The 18,801-nt window shown below is 35.2% G+C and overlaps 2 protein-coding genes across 2 annotated transcripts; one reads left to right on the top strand and one right to left on the bottom strand.

Moving 5' to 3' along the window:
- Positions 1-65: 65 nt before the first annotated feature.
- On the top strand, positions 66-7,797 carry LOC117109856 (P-selectin-like). Its single transcript, XM_033252301.1, has 6 exons — positions 66-831; positions 1,284-1,463; positions 2,934-3,011; positions 4,607-4,780; positions 5,577-5,747; positions 7,601-7,797. The coding sequence occupies exons 2-6, from the start codon at positions 1,436-1,438 to the stop codon at positions 7,795-7,797; spliced, it is 648 nt and encodes a 215-aa protein (XP_033108192.1). The 5' UTR covers positions 66-831; positions 1,284-1,435.
- Positions 7,798-10,454: 2,657 nt separating this feature from the next.
- Positions 10,455-18,381, bottom strand: LOC117109949 (DNA-directed RNA polymerases I, II, and III subunit RPABC1). The gene is made up of 8 exons (XM_033252447.1): positions 18,202-18,381; positions 17,277-17,365; positions 16,254-16,373; positions 14,920-15,001; positions 14,461-14,541; positions 13,305-13,363; positions 12,872-12,950; positions 10,455-11,994 (listed from the first exon to the last, which is right to left on the bottom strand). The coding sequence occupies exons 1-8, from the start codon at positions 18,256-18,258 to the stop codon at positions 11,929-11,931; spliced, it is 633 nt and encodes a 210-aa protein (XP_033108338.1). The 5' UTR covers positions 18,259-18,381; the 3' UTR covers positions 10,455-11,928.
- Between the last annotated feature and the right edge of the window lie 420 nt (positions 18,382-18,801).

Raw genomic sequence — 18,801 nt, 5'->3', positions numbered from 1 at the left:
TATATATATATATACTAGTTTATTTCTCAACATAGAGTTTAATATGAACTTAAAATATATAGGTCACCATTTTAATTCAATTAACGAAAATCGGTATTATTATCATTGATGGATAAATGAGACTGAGCCAAGCGTGTGGTAGTAAATATGATCATTTAGGAATCAATATAAAGTAAATGAACGAAATGGAGCATTACCATTTATAAATTATGTATTATAAGTATGTCGGTCTATATCTAGGTGCTAAACATTATGCACCGAAAATGGTGTACCGTACCTTACAGATATCGCACCGCATCACATGCGATATATCAACATTTGGGTGTACCACAATGCCTTTGTGGTCAAGTCGTTATGACGTACGCCAATGAGAATGGCTCAGGTATAGACCCATATAATAGTAATAATATGAACAATTGGAAATAATAATTTTTTTAATGAAGAAAAAAAAATATCCATATTTTTTATTACCGGTACATCTTTTATATAAATAATAAATTAGTGATATCAATTTTTTAATGAAGCACAAAATCTATACATATTTTCTGTTATATCTTTTATATAAATGATCTATTAATGTAAATTTTGAACTTAATTGCGTTCATAATAACATAACATTATTATTATTATTATTATTAAATTATTTAAAAAAAACACACACACATTTAACTGATAATCACATTATTTAATGAATGGTTTGTACCTAGGACTCTCTATCCGTCTGTAGTTCTGAACCATGTCAAAATGGTGGAACATGCAAAACATGTGATCCCAGCATAAGCTACGAGTGTGTTTGCACGAACGATTATGGAGGAACTACCTGTGGACTTGGTAAGTGGAGTCGTTAAGTCATTCATCATTCACGTTTTATATTCTAGAACACAACCCGACGGCGTAATCCTGTAGCAGAAAAAAAACCCCCAAAAAAACATTAAATGTGCTTGTGCTTTTGGGTTTTAATTTTATTAACTTTTAGGTAATAACATGTGTTGTTCTCTTTGAACGCACAGTCAAGACGAGTGCCACTATAACGAAAGTGTAAGTTCAAATAAATAAATAAATACCGGTAAATAATACACGCTGTGTCCTTCCATTGCATTATCTACAGATGTATATTGGGGGTTTTTTTTAGCACCAGCATATTGTCGCAATATATCCTACGTGATTCGGCTACATAAGAGCTGTTACACACACATGTGTAAATATATATATAATTCATTCAGATGTTAAAAACTCTAAATTCACAGAGAATTACATAAAGAAATGTTGTTGTTTTTTTCCAGCATTGTGCGATTCGAATTTAAAAAATGCAAAATTCAGTGAGACAGAACGTTGGGTTGAACCCGGGACAAGTGGAATATACACATGCAAACCAGGATATGAATATGTGGACAGCGCAGATGGAGTATTACCAAGAGTGTGTGTGAACCAAGTAATGACTCCTGCAGGTCCAACGTGTTATGGTCTGTCTGTTTCTTTTTCTGTTTCATCCATCCAACCTCCTATTTGATGATTTATTTATCTCTAAACATTTTTAGTTAGAGCCTTGCTCTTCGACCCTTGCTCTTCGGGGATCTATGTTGCCGATTTGACCTTTTTTAACATTTCAGAAGAGAGATCAAACAAATATGCTGCATGGTTTGTTTGTCGTATGATTCTGTGAGAAATTTGTATCTCACTGACATGATTTATTCTTCCAGAAAACTGTAACACGTGGAAAGTACTGCTCGACCCGAGATATCGTGGATAATTGTATTGGTTAAAAGTGTTAATTAATTCTGTAACAAAACCAATTCTATTAAGTACTGTAGATGATGATGATGTATTTAGCGATAGAGGGAGCTGCACAGTATCCACATTTTTATTATGCACTCATTGCATTTATGCGTCAGATTTTAGTAATTAAGCGAGAGAGCGTGAGAGAGACACCGAATGCGTGATTGACACGCCGAATGCATGAGCCTTTGTGTGTGTATGAACCATGGAGGTATTATTGAGAAGGAGATCACTCGGCAACAGATCCCTTTGACGCGACAAACCTATGTGTTCCCCGCTTTTGGATCGCGCACGGGCGTATTACTCTATAATTCACATTTTTTCGTTAGCAACAACTTGGCAACAACATGCATTTATATTATACGCTTCCAGCAGAGCAGTTGTGCAATAAAACGTTTGATTTTAACCCATTAAATATCTTTATAATGAACAATGTTCCCCTGATTAGATTTTTTCGGGCTTTTGGTATGTTATTATTTGTATATTTCAGGAACGGATTCCGTAAAATATTTATGTTAAAATTACTTCTGTGTTCATTATAATTTTGTCTAAAGATTGGCTGGTTCGACTATAAAACTAAGTCAGCGTAAAACTGAAAAATACTCAGATTTTGGATTCATTTTTCGAATAGTTAACCCTCGTTAACCCTAAAATGACTTAGTTTATTATAATCCTTAATCATTTATTAATTAATATCTGTTAAAATTAGAATTGGCGAATTTTGGCGAATTTATGAAAATTGAAGTTGAAATATACTATACTTTTATAGGTCATGTAAATGTTCCATTAAATTCGAAACTTTTCTTGGTGGAAAATATTAATATGTTTGATATTTTATGAGAGATAAATGTATCAGCTTCAAAATAGAAAAGATTGCGCAGCCATAGTGATTGACAGTATGTATAGTGCGCATTGAGAAATTTCGTCATGTTCAATTTTTTGGTCAATTATGTCTGTTGAAAATTTGATGGCGGGGAACCCATGGGACTTCAAAGGCATCGCGCAAACGTTCTTTACGCGCTGCGGCAACTTTGATCTTGGTTCATTTGCATAGCGCTGCGTGCGCGTAGCTTTGCCGAGTGATCTCCTTCTCAATAATACCTCCATGGTATGAACATATCTTCTTTTTACTGAATTACACTTGTTACATCCTACAGAAGTGGATGAGTGTTTAAGCAACCCGTGTGCAGAATTATTCGTTTGTTTGAACAAAGTCAATCGTTACGTTTGTAAGGGTGAGTTACATTATTGGAATTGTTCATATATCGGCCTAATCTACAATGCTACAATATTACATGGAGGTTTATATTTTTACACTTTATTTCCAAACAGTCACAAGTTAAGATGAGACATATATGATCATGTTCATTCCAGACTCCTTGAGCACTGATGAAAAAACATTCACCAACTAATAGGCCTATTTGCGAATGCCTTTTCTGTGGCAGTTCGACGCAAGCCTACCTATTAAATTTAACATTAAATTCAGTGGTGGAGACAGTGCAGTGTTTTACCATTGGTGGCGTCCATGGGGGTGGGGGGGGGGTAGGGAAAGCCCTCCCCACCTCGCATGCCTGGGTCTCGTCGGACCTATTGCCAATTCCTAATACTGTATTTTACTGACAGGGACCCTTGGTTCGGGCCCCTGTCAGATATGTCAGTCTTGTAAGACGCGCTGTCGACACATTTCTAGAGCACTGCTGTGTACTGCATGCGTAGTCCAATCTAGGCTAAATGATAATACATAGGCCTATGGAATGATATTACAAATGAAATGATATTATATATGGAATGTTTTTAAAGATAGAAACCTTGACTATGATAGAAAATAGCCACTGGTGTGTGGTCTTAAGCCAGACACTCACTGCGTCAACAACGAATCCAACTCCGCTCTCTGTGTGAGCGCAGCAGACGATGCAACGCCGTCTGCTGATTTTTCGGTGGCAGTGTGAACGGATCGTCATTCGTCAATAAAAACGATCCGTTTCATGCGCGTTGTGTTGCATTCAGGGGTGGCGCCAGCGGGCTGGGCCGGGGGCCAGGGGAGTTCCCTCCCACCCCCCCCCTGTCGGGGAGAAAAACCATAATTCGTCGGGGAGAAAGAAAATTGATAGGCCTATATATTTTATTTTATTTATTTTTATTTTTATTATTTATTTAGGCACACAATACATGTGCCAAGGATTGTCAATAGCGAATATATCACTGTCCTACTTGTAGGCGACAATCCCTTACACAAGACGAACATACACACACGATGCTTTACACAAACTAAATCTCAATATGAGATTTAGGGAGTGGAGTTGTTTTGGTCGTGAGGAAAAATCCTGCAACACTACATAGGCCTATTAGTATAGACTCTAAAATCGATTAAAATGTCTTTGAAACCCCTAAATTGTCAACATTTTCGGGAGCTTCATCCCTGGACAACTTTAAGGACATAGCGACGTTCGACCACGCCCACTTTTCACTCGTCGAGGAAATATGCTCACTCGTCGAGGAAATATGCCCCCTCGTCGGGGCATCGGCTCCCCCACCCCCACCGTCGGGGACCTCGGGTTCCCGTCGGGCAAATCCTGGTGCCACCCCTGGTTGCGTTCTCCGTAGAATCGCAGTGAGTGCCCGTCTTCAGTGGTCATTTAACAAAATATTCAGTGTTTAGTATAGGCCTAACAATAATGTAACGTTATCAAAACGGTACGCTAGCTTTACTTAATTTTCCTTGTGTATGTATTCTCAAAATAAATGAGTAGGTCTATCTTCTTTAACGTTTTTTTTTTTTTTTTTTTTTTTTTTTTTTTTTTTTTTTTTTTTTTTTTTTTTTTGTAATCAGCCCCATGTAGCAGTCCGCTTACACCTACGAATGGAATGTTTACACTCAATGACCCAGAAATGAAGCACGATACCATAGCATCTTTCTCCTGTGAACCAATGTACACTATTTCTGGATCGTCTACAACAACATGTTCTAATGGGCAATGGACACACAGTTTCCCCGAATGTAAAGGTAATAACATTTATTAATTCAACGTTTAAAAAAATAATTAAAATGTTGAAACACCCCACCCCTAAATATCATGCTGATGATGTGTTCCCCACCTGGGTCTGGGGTTGTGTGCAATGGTCAAAACTAAAAATGTTATTACAAAAGTGGCCAATCCATGTATTTGTATATTTTGCAGGATTCCTCTGTGCTCTCCTGTGCATATCAGATTTTATATGGAAATGGAAATGAAAATCGATTTGTACAGCGCCTTTTTAGCGAATATTACAAATGGTCTCAAAGCGATTGAAGAATAGAAAAAAAAACCCATGATCTATCCTGAAATTAATCAGACAATTTATAAAACGGTTATAAACTGTTTTACCAGTTCAACGACTTGATCTGAACAAGCTGTCGGCATTAAAAAGGCGCCTTTTTAAGTTTGATGGTGAAACTGTTTTATTTGGATTTTAAGTATAGACGAATTTAAACATAATGACAGCAAGTATTTTCTGTTCGACGTTCAAGTACACGAACGAATAGAAGCGTTCTGTAAATTCTTGTATTGTAATGTTTGGAGGGTAATGGCCCTTGGTGGCATATTGAAGCAATAAATTGAATTCAATTTTATACATCAAAAACTGCAGTTTGAGTTTGAGTGAGTGGTTTTACAGCCTACATTTTGAGTTCAATGAAACTGGTTAAAAATTGAGCACGGTATTTCAGATTAGCTCCAACTTTTCTTGTCATTTTATCTTTTTTTTTTTTATTATAAATTATTATTTAATAACATTCAAGTCTATTCAACTTGTTTTGCTAGCCCCATGTGATACTCCTACTGCACCAACGCATGGGAGTTTTACAGTAAATGACAATGAAATGAAACACAACTCCGAAGCATCTTTCTTTTGTGACCCATTGTACACTTTGGTTGGATCCTCTACAAGTCGGTGTTCTAATGGATCATGGGATGTTTTCCCAGAATGCAAAGGTAAAATATCAATGCTCAAATCAACTTTTGATCAAACCGGGAATCTCAAACTGACAATGTTACATTGTAATAATATTAAACACTAATTAAACTTAAATATTAAAGTACTGAATATAACTTCCCTACCTCATCCAACCTAACATTCTGATTTTTTACCGTTCTTAAATCATTATTTTGTTACTGTATTTTTTTTAAACCCTTTTATCTTTGAAGTTTAAACCCTTTTATCTAATAAATTTTACACATTTAAAAAAAATGTTTTGAATTACTATTTTAAATGGTTTTATAAGTGGTATTTTTGTTTTTTATGTATCCTTGTATATGTTGATATTTACCAAATAAATGAATAAATTAATGAATTTTGTATAAAATTTAAAAGAACGTATTTATACTGGGTAACATGTAAATGATTAACTGTTATACAATGATGGTTATGATTTATAACATAGGCCTAATAAATTACAAATGTTTTGTGTAACAGCTTGTTCTGTTTGCTTATGCTTGTAGTTGATCCCACGTAAGATATTAATCAATTTCAACACCTAAATACGAAATTGATTTAACTTTTGTTAAAGAAAGCAATGTTGAGACTATATTGAAATATTGGAAAATATTTATATATTCCAGTGACAAACGAAAAGTAAAGAGAGAATAGAGACAAGCAGCAATAGATATACTGTAGGCTATGAGGGCTACAGATTGCATATTATGACATGGCATATTACTTGCCTATGGCATGATAAACATTTTTTTTCTACTCATGATGCTACATCTTTCAAATTTACGTAGCAATAAAATATGATCAAATGTAACAAAACATTTAAAGAATTGAAAATAGATCATTTAATGGCAGCCATTGGTTAGATCTAGATGGTATATCATTTCTCATTATTTTGTTTATTGTTTGTGTATATATCTTTAATTGACAGAAATTAGTCATTGTCTTATAAATATTCCTACTAATGGACCATTTAAAGAGAAAAGTGTGGTCTTCCATTCCTTAGATATAATTTTTTTTTTTGTTTTTTTTTGCGTGGAGGGTGGTTTATTCAATCTACTTTTACCAATTTTCTCCATATTATTCTTAAAATGTCTGTCATTTCATTTATTGATGTAAAAAACAAAAAATAAATAAAAATACAAAAGTCAACTATTTTATGCTCAAGCTAATCATCAATATCTCTATGGATACAAACTGTGGAATTACCTAGCATTCCTTGGTCAATAATTTAATTACGTTATACATGGTTAGAAAATCAATAAGTTAGTTCTGAACTGCCTTTTCAAAATTTTTCGCAATTTGACATAGGCCTACTACAGAAATAATTTTCTAATCTATTTTGCCATAGTTACCTCGATATCAGATATGCGTTTTAGATGATCTCGCACGTACATACGCCTAGTTTAATAATAGGCCTATTCGATGAAATCCAGGACAAATATTTCCTTTGTGTTATATTGTTATACTAGAGAATACGTTATATAGAACAAATGTCAGTAGAATCAAAAATAATAGTGTCATTAGAGTACATCGTAGCTGTATTTGTATTGCTTTCTTAGAGTTGATCGACAATAGCCACTTAATTCAGCAAAATTGGCTCAATAACTAGTAAAATTCAAAACAATCTCAAATATGCAAAGCAAAAATATCTTGAAAATCAGTCACAACAAAAAAAATCACCGGTTAAATTCACATGTGAAACCAAAGCACACAGTTAAATGCATGCAAATCGTGTAGTGCCGTTTTTCAATGAACTCGGATCCAGAACCAGATCTCTGTGGTAATTTAAGTTGGTAGACGCAGAATTTTTATTCTCAGATTTAAAAATAAAATAAAATTTTGTTTTTTTCAGCCCCTTGTGAAAGCCCTATTGTACCAACGAATGGGAGCTTTACAGTAAATGACGTACAACTGAAGCACAATACCGAAGCATCTTTCTCTTGTGCTACAAGGTTCACCATTAATGGATCGTCTACAAGTCGGTGTTCAGATGGATCATGGGACACGGATTTCCCAGAATGCATAGGTAGGCCTAATGTCAATATTTAAATCATCTTTAATTTGTCCAAAACTGGAATTTAACACTTACAATGTGATAATATAAAACTGTAATTAGTTTATAATATTAACGTTTTAAAGTTTGCCTTGTCTTATCCCAAAGTATTAATAATCACACTCAGACTCCGTAATTCCGATTTGCCTCATGTACGAATACAGAGTAAATAGACGAAACGTACAGAAGTTAAAATTACCAAATAAAACATTCAGAAGTCCAATGGATCATGGGACACAGACTTCCCACAGTGCAGAGGTAATACCATTGTTCAAATCAAGTTTGAAATCTTCTAAAAGTTAAACTGGTAAAAATGAAAGTTAGTGGTTTAAAATTTTGCTCCATAAACAAAAGATGATCCAGTGGATCACTGGAGGATGTGTCGTTTTGATATCAATATTTAAGGGTTGTGAATATTGTTGAAAAACACATATTCCATATATTTATTAAACCCAGAAATTGTCCAGTCCTATGCCAACATTTTAACTACCGTCTGTTTTCTATAATTATTTCCCAGCACCCTGTACTGTTCTCGACTTACCGCTCAACGGCTATATCACCGAAACTGACCCTGATCTGAAGCACGGCACAGTGGTGACGTTCATGTGTAACTCAAATTATACATTGCAGGGAACCCAGACGATTACGTGTTTTGATGGTGTCTGGGGCAACTATGATATACCACAATGCCAGCCAAGTTAATATAACGAATTTGTTGTTTCATATTTCAAAAATAGACTTGATTTCAGCCTAAACTGTTGGCTTGTCTCCCGTATGATTGACGAATATTATTAGAGAAAAGTATTTTACAGTGAATTTTTTAATGGTAATGTTCACTATGTTGTTTCTAATCGAATTATTAATAATTTACAGTTTATATATTATATTGTATATCAATATGCCCAACAGCTTCTAAAGGCATACATTTATTAATTTTACATGTTCAAACCCACGCGCCTAAGGCCTAGTTCAGACAAGGTTGATAAACCCGGCTCAACTCACCGGGTTTATCCAAGTGCCAGTCTGAACTAGGTGGCTTATCTCAAACCAGGCTGTGTTCCTATAGTAACTAGACCTGGCACGCCACCATGTTTAATAAGCCTGGCTTTAATCGTTGCGGGGGGTTTTGCATTGACTTCCGGGTAACAAAATGACCAATCAGCATTCAATTATGTACGCTGTGAGCATACGTACGTTTCGCGAGCAATGTTTTGAAACACGTTTCCTGGTTACGGTTCGTTATTATGCAAATTCTTGCCTGGCTAAACCTGCTAGTCTGAACGCCCGGCAAAGTTAAGCCGGGCTGAACGTTGAGCCGGGCTTAAATCAAGCCTGGCTTATCTCCAAGTCACAACCACACGTGTTGTCCCACAAACGCACGTGTTTGCATGTATGTTTCAACACTCTCGTTTTGTAGGACCACAAAATCCCAGGGATGGGGCTTAGCGGAAAAGTCTATTTAAAGATCATCACATATGATTCTTAAAGAAAACACTAAACACAACAAATGCAGTCTGCCGAGAACAAAACATTTTACAAATATTAACTTCACAAAGATAAAAACATAACACGATACGCAGCATGACGAAATAAAGTTGTACTGTACTTTGGTGGTTAGGGTGCTTGGCTTTCAAACTCTAAATCCTGGGTTCAAAAACCTGTCAAGTGATGACCAAAAATCAGCAACTTTACTTTCAAATAATGGACTTCGTTTATGGCTGATGTAAAACACCATGTGTTTATGTTTGCCTTGAATGCGATTGCCTTGCCATTTACAAGTGAATGAAAGTTCAATGTTGATTGTCTGTGATTCGCGTTTAAAATACCGTAAAATAAGGCAGTGAATATCTGGCCGGTAGAAGGGATACATTATTCTTTTTTCGTGATCAATGTGCGCATTAAGAATTAGCAACTACTAGTTTTTAATCAAATGTTTGAGGGGCTTCGGATGGTTGCATCAGCCAACTTTAGTGTAAGTTTGGATTTGTTTCATAATGAAAACAGTCCTGTTCGCTTCAAAGAATATATGAAAATAACCAACCTAAACGGTCCGAACTGAATTTGAGAGTGTGTGTCAGGATCCAATATCAATATCAGAGTAAAGACAACTGCTTTTCTTTTTCTTTCTGAAACCAGGCCAATTCTAAATTAGGTAGTATCAATGGAGAGGGCAAAAAAAAAACCCATGTCGGTTGTAGTTGACTAAGTGCCTGAGCACCCTTTTTGTTCAAACATGAAAAAATAATAGTAAATTAATGGTAATAAAAGGCACGAGCGTTATGTAGTACGTATTTCTATTCAGCACCCTCTTTAAAATCCTGGATACGCCACTGGAATCTATTTGACAAAAGGGTTAGAGCAGAGGGTGCATATTAAAGAACAACGCATTTGATCAAAAGTTTAATTATTTGTCAATTTTGGAATTTTTCTTTCAATGAATCAAACAGCTAATAAGCATGTATGAGCATCTACTGTATTATAGCTTGGTTTCCATACAATCGCTACGCGCTATCGCAGACAGCTTTTGGTGATGCTGATTGGGTGGTCGAATAGGGGGGACTTCCAGATTGCCTCGGGGACTGCTATGCAGTACAACAATTGATAAACAAAGCTTATGCTACATTGACTGTAAAGATAAACCAAAAGAAAGCAATTGTGTACAAAATTCAGTTGTGTTTTTAATATGTCCACCATACTTAGTTTAGTGTTAATGTACTTATCAATATTACTACTACTAGTAGTTAACCTTACAAACAGCAGCAATAAAATTTAAAACAATGAAAATAATTGAGGTTCTGTAATCCTATAAAAGAAAAATAACACCTGTCATCCAACAAAACATATGTTGTTGGATGTCTGGTGTTGGTTTTCTTTTATTATACGAATATAGAAAAACAACACCAGTATCCAACAAACCATATGCTGGTGAAGTTCGCCATCCCTATTTACCACACTGCTTGAGTATTTTGGGTTGAGGAGAGATAAACTTTAGGGCTGTACAAAACTCAAGCACAGTCAATTAGACAAACCCAATTTATCCCACCATCTTTAAGTGGTTATTTTACCATGGTGATGGTAAGGGCTAGCATGACAGTAAACAGTCAAAGTTGGATAAAATAAGCCAGTCTCCGGAAGAAAACACTCTTTGATATGTTGCACTACTGAATTTTCCACTCTAAAATGGTTAATAAAATAGATTTTTGAATATTTAAAAACTGGGGGGGGGGGGGAATGGATGGTAAGTGTATTACCAATACACTTATTGACTAATGAATGTGTGGGACTGTGATAATTGCATTAAAACTTAGCTTGAATCCAAATCTGTATGAAATTAAATTAAATTAACAAAGAGTGGATGAGCTTTCATTGGCCAATGGCCAATCACACTTATTCTAAGTATAGGATAAATGTTTAGGGTTACATTAGGCTTTACTAGGATTTTTATTGGAAGACAATTAATTTATTCTTTTTTAAGCATATACACATCCCAACAATGCACTTAGTGCATATTCATTATATTATTTATAATACAATATAAGAACAATATGATTTGATATTAGGTCTGAAATTGGCATATGTAAAGAAATTGCATGAGGAAACTGCATCAACAGCAGGCTGCTATTCTTTACCAACACACCCTGTTCATACTAAGCCCATACTTTCCTATCTAAAACAAGGGCATATATCTACATCACTATGTATATGTTGGAAAATTTAGATAGCTTATTGGCTGAAAGATGACTTTTTTCATTGTCTTGATTTGAAAAAAAAAACAAAAACAAAAAAAACCCAGAAATACCTAAGTTCTTAACGACAGGCAGAGTAAGAGTTTTCTAGTGGCACTGCCTGTGCATCTCGCCATAAAGCAAAGAATTGCTCTATGATCTCAATACAATACAAAGCCAGAGAAATCATTAAATTTAAAGAGTTGCAAAAATGCACTAGATTTATTATGTAGGGCATATTTGTTATTCTCTTCAGTGCATTAAAATGATCTCAGCATCCATACAAATATAATCTTTTATTGTGATGTCATCAACATCGTCATCATTATCAACATACTGTGGGTGTCATCACATCAATTGATACATTCTTATACCTTCCAAAAATCCTATAACTTCCTTGATTCATTGAACGAGTCGGTATGAGATGTATCTGCCAGCTGTCTCACTTGGTCGAATAATCTTAACAACCTGAAACAAGTATTTAATATTGGAATTCTTTCAAGTAATAATAATAATAATAATAATAAGATTTATTAAGCGCACATCTCCACTAAAGTGCTCAACGATCTTTCCAAAGTGTCAATCGAATAACAATTGGAACAGGGATCCGTGCTTTTCCCACAAACACATTATTGTCTCACAAACGAACATGCTTTATGCTGTTTTTTTGTGAGAACTTAGAAATGATATTCAAGGAGGAGCTTTGTGGAAAGGTCCATTTACTTAGTACATTCAAACTCATAAGGGACTTTTTCATTGAAGGGTTTTGATTGATATGGTATTGATATTGTTCTATATTTCAGCAATGTTGTTCTATATTTCAGCAATCTTTTGTATAAATATGTTCACAGTACTGCACTAGTAAGTGATGATATCACCAGCATAGAATTCTTTTTTTTATTTTTTTATAGAACCATAATTTATATAGCGCCTTTCACAATCTGCAGATTTTACAAGCGATTATACAAGGCGCTGGCATCATTATTTCCCTGGTCACTGGATACTGAATTGGCAGATCCACACATTGTGCAACTTTCTCTGCTCCTTGGGGAGTATCCCTGGTCATTGCTGCTTGAACCAAACAACCCATACATTCAATGCCATACCTACCAGGTACCTATATATACTCCTAGGTGGAGAGAGGCAAACGTAAGTAAAGTGCCTTGCCCAAGCACACAAGCAATGCGACGAGCGTCGGTCTCAAACTCCCGATCTCACAATCAGAAGTTTAACACTTAACATGCTAAGCCACATGCTCCTACAAGAATTGTGGGTAAATTTTATGACATAAAAACAGAAAATTATGAACCACAATTTGACAATGTAGAAATTAGGAATGTCCTACCTGTCCTCTCTTGAGTCCAAAATATCTTGCAACTGGGTCACCAACCTGAATTCTTGGTAGCTGATGTTCTTTTAATTTACTTTAGAATATCAATTAAGGAATAATTACATTTCAAAAAAAGATATCCTCCTCCACATGATTTAAATAACATAAGTTTTGTTTAAAAAATTTTTTATTGTTATATATCTATTATACAGCTGATGAAAATTAACAATAGTGCAGTATTCTGAAAACTGTGTATTGTATAATAAAATTATAGTATTTGGTCATTTTATCAAGACTCATTATATTATTCAATATGGTCTTTGGAAAAACACTTTGTTAATGAGATAATTCAAGTACGTATGCATATCACCATGTCCTTATTATGTAGTATGATGTTTGAAACATTTTCCTAAAATAGTTAAAAACTTTTAATGAAACTTAAGGATACTATCTTGCCAGAAGTTCTGCTTTTTCCTCATTAGTCATGACAACATGCTCAGGAACAAACTAGAAAAAAAACCAAATTATATAATATTATATATAATATAATATTATATTATTATAATTATTATATAATATTCAGACTCACACACACGCAAACTAAAAGAAACAGCCAAGTCTTCTAAGATATTATTAAATGGTTGGAGACTTATTTATTTCACACTTATGGCCTTGACATGTAACTAACAATAGAGAAACATGATGTTGAGATTTATGAAAACAGAGGGCATCCTTCATTAACATTCAATAATGCTTCAAGAAATAAACATTCTTTGGCTGTAAACGAAATGGTAATTTTCCTAAACAAAAATTTAAAAAGATTGAACGTAGGGCGAAAGGGGAGGGGAGGCCGAAAGGGGGATGAAAGTTGGGCCGATCGAGACAACACTGTCCTAGGGGTTCCGGGGGAATTCTCCCGCAAAAGTTTTGTGTTCTAGACGCCCAAAAATATTTAAGGCGTTCTGGGCTATCATTTTTTTTTTAAAATCTTTTTTTACATCCCAAAAGGGGTGGGGGGGGGGCATGCCAGCTCCCCTAAATCCAGCCCCGTAGGCTAGGTCTTCTTACAGCAACCAACAATCTAATATACACGATTTAAATGAAACAAAATTTTACACGGGATGTGTGCTGAATGTGAGATTAAAATACCCCTATGTATTCTTCATATGACTACAACTCCTTTTTAAAAGTCGGTATTCATTGATACACATCAGGAAGAAACGCGCACAGCCACAGTGAAAGAAAAGATGAGAGCCATCAGCATGCACCAGGCTGGAAAAGTGTGCGACCACGTGAACGGCGGTCAGAGGCATCATGAATGTCCCAGGGGCATTTTTGGGGAAAAAAATTCAAAAAAATAAACTGTTGGGCTACTGTATATAGTGTACATTTACATTTGGCATTTTATTGAGACAATTTTCATGGTTGGAGGCACAAACATTTTTTTTTCAGGCCTGAGCATGCACTCAGTTCTATGCTATATCTTGAAAGTTTGACAGGCCTCTGATGCTATTTCCCATCCTTTTCAGTCCCTTGTATTTCTTAGAAACTCTATATTATTATCAATATTATAATTATTCTTATTCGCACTACTATTTACTTACTTCATGTTCAGTAATGTTGATCAGAAGTTCAGGTTCCAGAAACTGTTCCAAAATGTACTTAGGAGCCATGTCCCCTAAAGACTAACAATAATAAACATTCAATATTTTCATTTCTGTTATTTAATTTGTAGTTTAAGAGGGATGAGGGTTAAATGGCAAGCATGATTAGCTCTAACTGTACCTTGGTCACCTTCTGTAATTAATAGATTGGTACAATAAAGATATATAGTAAATAGTAAATGGACATAATAATTAATATTATTGGCATGATGATATCATATACCCATATACTGTATGGGCAAAATTACAGAAACAAAAAACTATTTTGAGCCGTTAAAACGAGAAAATCAATAATATACAGGTCAGACATAAAAAAAATCATTTGATCGACAGTCTGTGGGTTTACAAGATAAGGTATAGAAAAATATTGGCCAAAACCAAAATTTTTAAAGTACTTACTTGTTTTGCAGAAGGTGTCATACCAACTTGGACAACAATAATTGCTCGGCTAATGTTCTCGTCCTGCATTCTCTTACAGTATCTGTCAATAAATCATTGGTCAATAGTCATTTGTGTGTATGGACACAGTTATTGATTTGTCACTTGACCATAATTATACAGTACAAATCACAATAATAATAATTTTCAACTGATTGGATAATAAATGACCCTTGTATAACTCAATCAATAATCACTAAACTTATGGAAAATCAGTTTGTGTACACATTAATTAGTATCATTTCTCATCTGTCATTTTGATGACAAATTATTAGGTTTTAAAATGCCTATTCCAGAAAGCCTATTCTAAACCATTAAGATTATGAAGTCATTCAGGCGTAATGAACAGTACCCAACATCTGGTTGACAAAAGAGGGCGCCACCTGGTGTTGGGACGACACGACTGTTGTACTCTATGGGCGCAGGTCATGGGGGAGACACGTTCCCCCACATATTTTACAGGGGGGTTGGTCAACCAACTTTTCGACCAAAATGTAATGCAAAAGTAAAGATGATGCCTGAAAGTTGTTGAAATTATCTGCATAAATGACCCAGGTTTTAACACCTGAATTATTATAGCAAGATACTAACACCTGAATTATCTATCATACATGACTCGTGTACGCATGCTTTTATTATAATTTTAGAAGTACTGTATGAAAAAATAGATTTTCGGCACCCAAAGTAGGTAAAGTTAATGTAAATACATCAAAGGCAATTAAGTTTTATTTTCTGTGGTGCAATACGGAGATTAATTAGATCTCAATGATTGCTGAAAATCGCTGATGAAAGATCCTGGTGATGTTTAATAATGAATTTTACTATATAAGTGTGTCATTTCCGGCCATCTTGGGGTACCATTTCTTCAAATTTTTGCACCTCAGCCCCAACCATGGCAGGGCTGAGATGGGTGTGAACTTGAGGCTTTGAAGTGGGTAAAGTAAAGTAAATACATCAAAGACAATGTTTTTAAGTTATATTTTCTACGGTACATCACACATATTAATTATATCTCTATGGTTGCCGAAAATTGCAGATAAAAGATCATGAGAAATTTGTTGTCACTTCATTTTGACAATAAGGGTGATGTGATGGTTGACAAATTTTACTATATAAGAGTGTCATTTCCGGCCATCTAGAGGTACTATTTACTAAAATTTTCGCACACCAACCATGGTGGGGCTGGTCTCACGAAATATCCCCTCCACCTTTCAACACAAATCTGCCCCCTTGCCTTCATCTCCTATTTGTTATCTACAGTATTAGCATCTGTAGAAAATAAATATGTGACTAACAATTTTATTGTCTTGATTCCAACTTTTGGCTCATCAGGAAAGAAAACAAACATCTGATCTGTGGGATCATCATTGTGAGCTACAAGTATGGTTAGGTCTTGCCTTCGTGGTCGATCTTCACTGAAAATAATACAGATTAGAAAGCTTAAACTATTTTGAAAAGTTGTCAAAAGTTTTTTGTGCTGTATTGTTAATGATTTGTGGACAGGACATAGCAACTGAAAGTGAGCTTTATAGACAGTAAGAGGAAGTTCATGTGTGATTGTATAGGACAAGAAATGCAGCAAGTGGCAACATTATGGAGGGTCATGAATGTAATGGCCCTGTCACGATTTAGTCAGCGTATGCCGACTCATCAAAATTTCTATAAAAATCTGGCATACGCTGAACTATCGATGTTTTTGTACAATTTTGGGTGCATACATAGCGTATTCATAAAGAGTTGAACATATACATAACATATTAGTAACTTACATAGAACGCCTTGATAACTTATTGAAAACTTATAATAAACAAATGCTTAGCATGTTGCCAACGTTCACAACTTATGCCCAACGACAGTCTACCTTAAGCTCGGTTTTCACAGAATCGCTCACTCTATCGGCGACAGTCGCCAACAGATGGGAAGGTTGAACCTGGTTCAACTTTGCTGATTGCGTTGTAGAGAAATCAGGGTGCATTGCTAGCTGCCCTGACACAATCGGGACGCACAACAATTTGTCTGCAACGCAATCGGCAAAGTTAAATCAGGTTCAACCTTTCCGAAAGGTTTTGGCCGAATTGTTCATATGCCGGCATACACTGGCTAAATTGTCAAAGGTGTGACAGGGCCATAAAGAGAGAAAGTTTATAAGAAATATATTGGTACTATATCACTAACAGTCAGAAAGCTAGTGAGTGGAGCACAATACCAAAGTGACATGCTGTTGTATGGGTGCGAGCTGAACAAGATGGAAGGCAAATTTTAAGCAACTGCAGTAGAGGAGTGTCAACAAACAATTGATTATATTTGGCACTTTTTACCTTGGTTTATCACCAAATTGAACTTTGAACTCATCAAGTGTCTGGTCTAACTCATCCTGGGTCACCAAATAACCCCTGTCGTGACACAGCTGGCAAATATATTTGAAAAAAAAAATAATTAAAAACATTTGATTTCTTTTAAAAAAGAGAGTTAATAATTACACTAGTGCAGAAACAAATATTCAGGTCTCACTACAACTACTACTGTACACTGCCACTGCAAATCAGGTATTACTTTGTTATATATAAGTGAATGCTTGTATTCTTACAAAGTGTAATTCATTCAATTTTTGACAATAATAATAGGGCCGAGCAAGTTTTGAGACTTTCATGTCTTATTTTCTTCTGCAATAAATTCAAATAAAAACATTGTCCATAACAAGCTCATCGCTTTATATGTATGAACATTTACAGTATATTAATTTTTTTAAATGGGCACCATTCAATTTGAGTTGAAATTAAGTTGTGGTGGTTCGCATTTCATTTGAATTTTTAAGGCCTAGCCTACTAGCCTCCTCTAGCCTAGGCCTAGGTAGGCTACTGTCTGTAGGCCTAGCCTCCTACACTAGCCTGCCTAGGCCTAGCCTAGGTAGTTTTGATTTGATGATGATGATGTTGTTATCATTTCAGAAGATATGGCATGAAACCATAAAACCATGTGGTTTTAATTCATATTATTATATATGTAGAAAGAATGAAAGTGTTCAATTTTATAAACATAAATGTATTATTTATTGTATTAAATATTTTGGCTAGGCTAGGCCTGTCTTGAACGTTTGATAAAACCCAGGCACACAACGATTCTTCGCGGGCACCTCATCACACTACCTCACAATGTACATTGTTGTTACATCAGCCCAGCCCAGTAGATCCCAGTGGATCAGGCCCATGATTTAGTAGCTAAAGTAGTTAATTATGCCTGTACCTGCATGATTGTTTTTCGAATTCGCCATAACTTCCACGTTTCTGATTCATCATCCATTGTCTATGCTATATCGTCGATTCTAATAATAATGTAGGCCTACGTACGTACATTTGTTGTTTTCGCACAAAAAAGAAGCAAGCATGAAATTTACTCGACTCGCGATTATTCGCCACCTCGCGCCATCGTTGAGGGCGGCAGATGTTTTCCGACCGTTTTCCGAGCGATCCCGATGATGTCATTCATCCCAACGAAGACGAGTGACGCTCATACTATGGGGCGCCGTTTGGAACATTGCTATTTATGTCTTTAAATAGGCATTCTGTTGTTACAGAAATAATATTGTACCACAGAACCATTACTGTCAAAATATTATGTGTACATAATTAATTCTGAATTGTTACAGAAATAATTATGTACCACAGAATTATTACTGTCAAACTTTTCTTTGTACATAATTAATTCTGTATTAACAGAAATAATTATGTACTACAGAATTATTAATTAAAAAAGTAAAGATAAAAGACATTTGTGAATTTGGGATCACAAAAAGTCTTTAATTGGAGGTGGTCTCTAATTAGAGGGGTCAAGTAATAAATACCA

This window comes from Anneissia japonica, unplaced genomic scaffold (assembly GCF_011630105.1).
Source record: "Anneissia japonica isolate Jap-2015-1 unplaced genomic scaffold, ASM1163010v1 scaffold585_len4108843_cov191, whole genome shotgun sequence".
Lineage (NCBI taxonomy): Eukaryota > Metazoa > Echinodermata > Crinoidea > Comatulida > Comatulidae > Anneissia > Anneissia japonica.
The sequence above is the reverse complement of the archived record's forward strand: the minus strand, read 5'-3'. Positions and strand labels throughout refer to the sequence as shown.

Coding starts and splice junctions, on each gene's coding strand:
- LOC117109856 (XM_033252301.1), top strand. CDS start 1,436: ATGACTCCTGCAGGTCCAACGTGTTATG. Junction 3,012..4,606: donor CAATCGTTACGTTTGTAAGG/GTGAGTTACATT, acceptor TTTTGTAATCAG/CCCCATGTAGCAGTCCGCTT. Junction 5,748..7,600: donor TGTTTTCCCAGAATGCAAAG/GTAAAATATCAA, acceptor TGTTTTTTTCAG/CCCCTTGTGAAAGCCCTATT.
- LOC117109949 (XM_033252447.1), bottom strand. CDS start 18,258: ATGGATGATGAATCAGAAACGTGGAAGTTATGGCGAATTCGAAAAACA. Junction 15,002..16,253: donor GGAATCAAGACAATAAAATT/GTTAGTCACATA, acceptor ATTTATTGACAG/ATACTGTAAGAGAATGCAGG. Junction 14,542..14,919: donor TGACACCTTCTGCAAAACAA/GTAAGTACTTTA, acceptor TATTATTGTTAG/TCTTTAGGGGACATGGCTCC.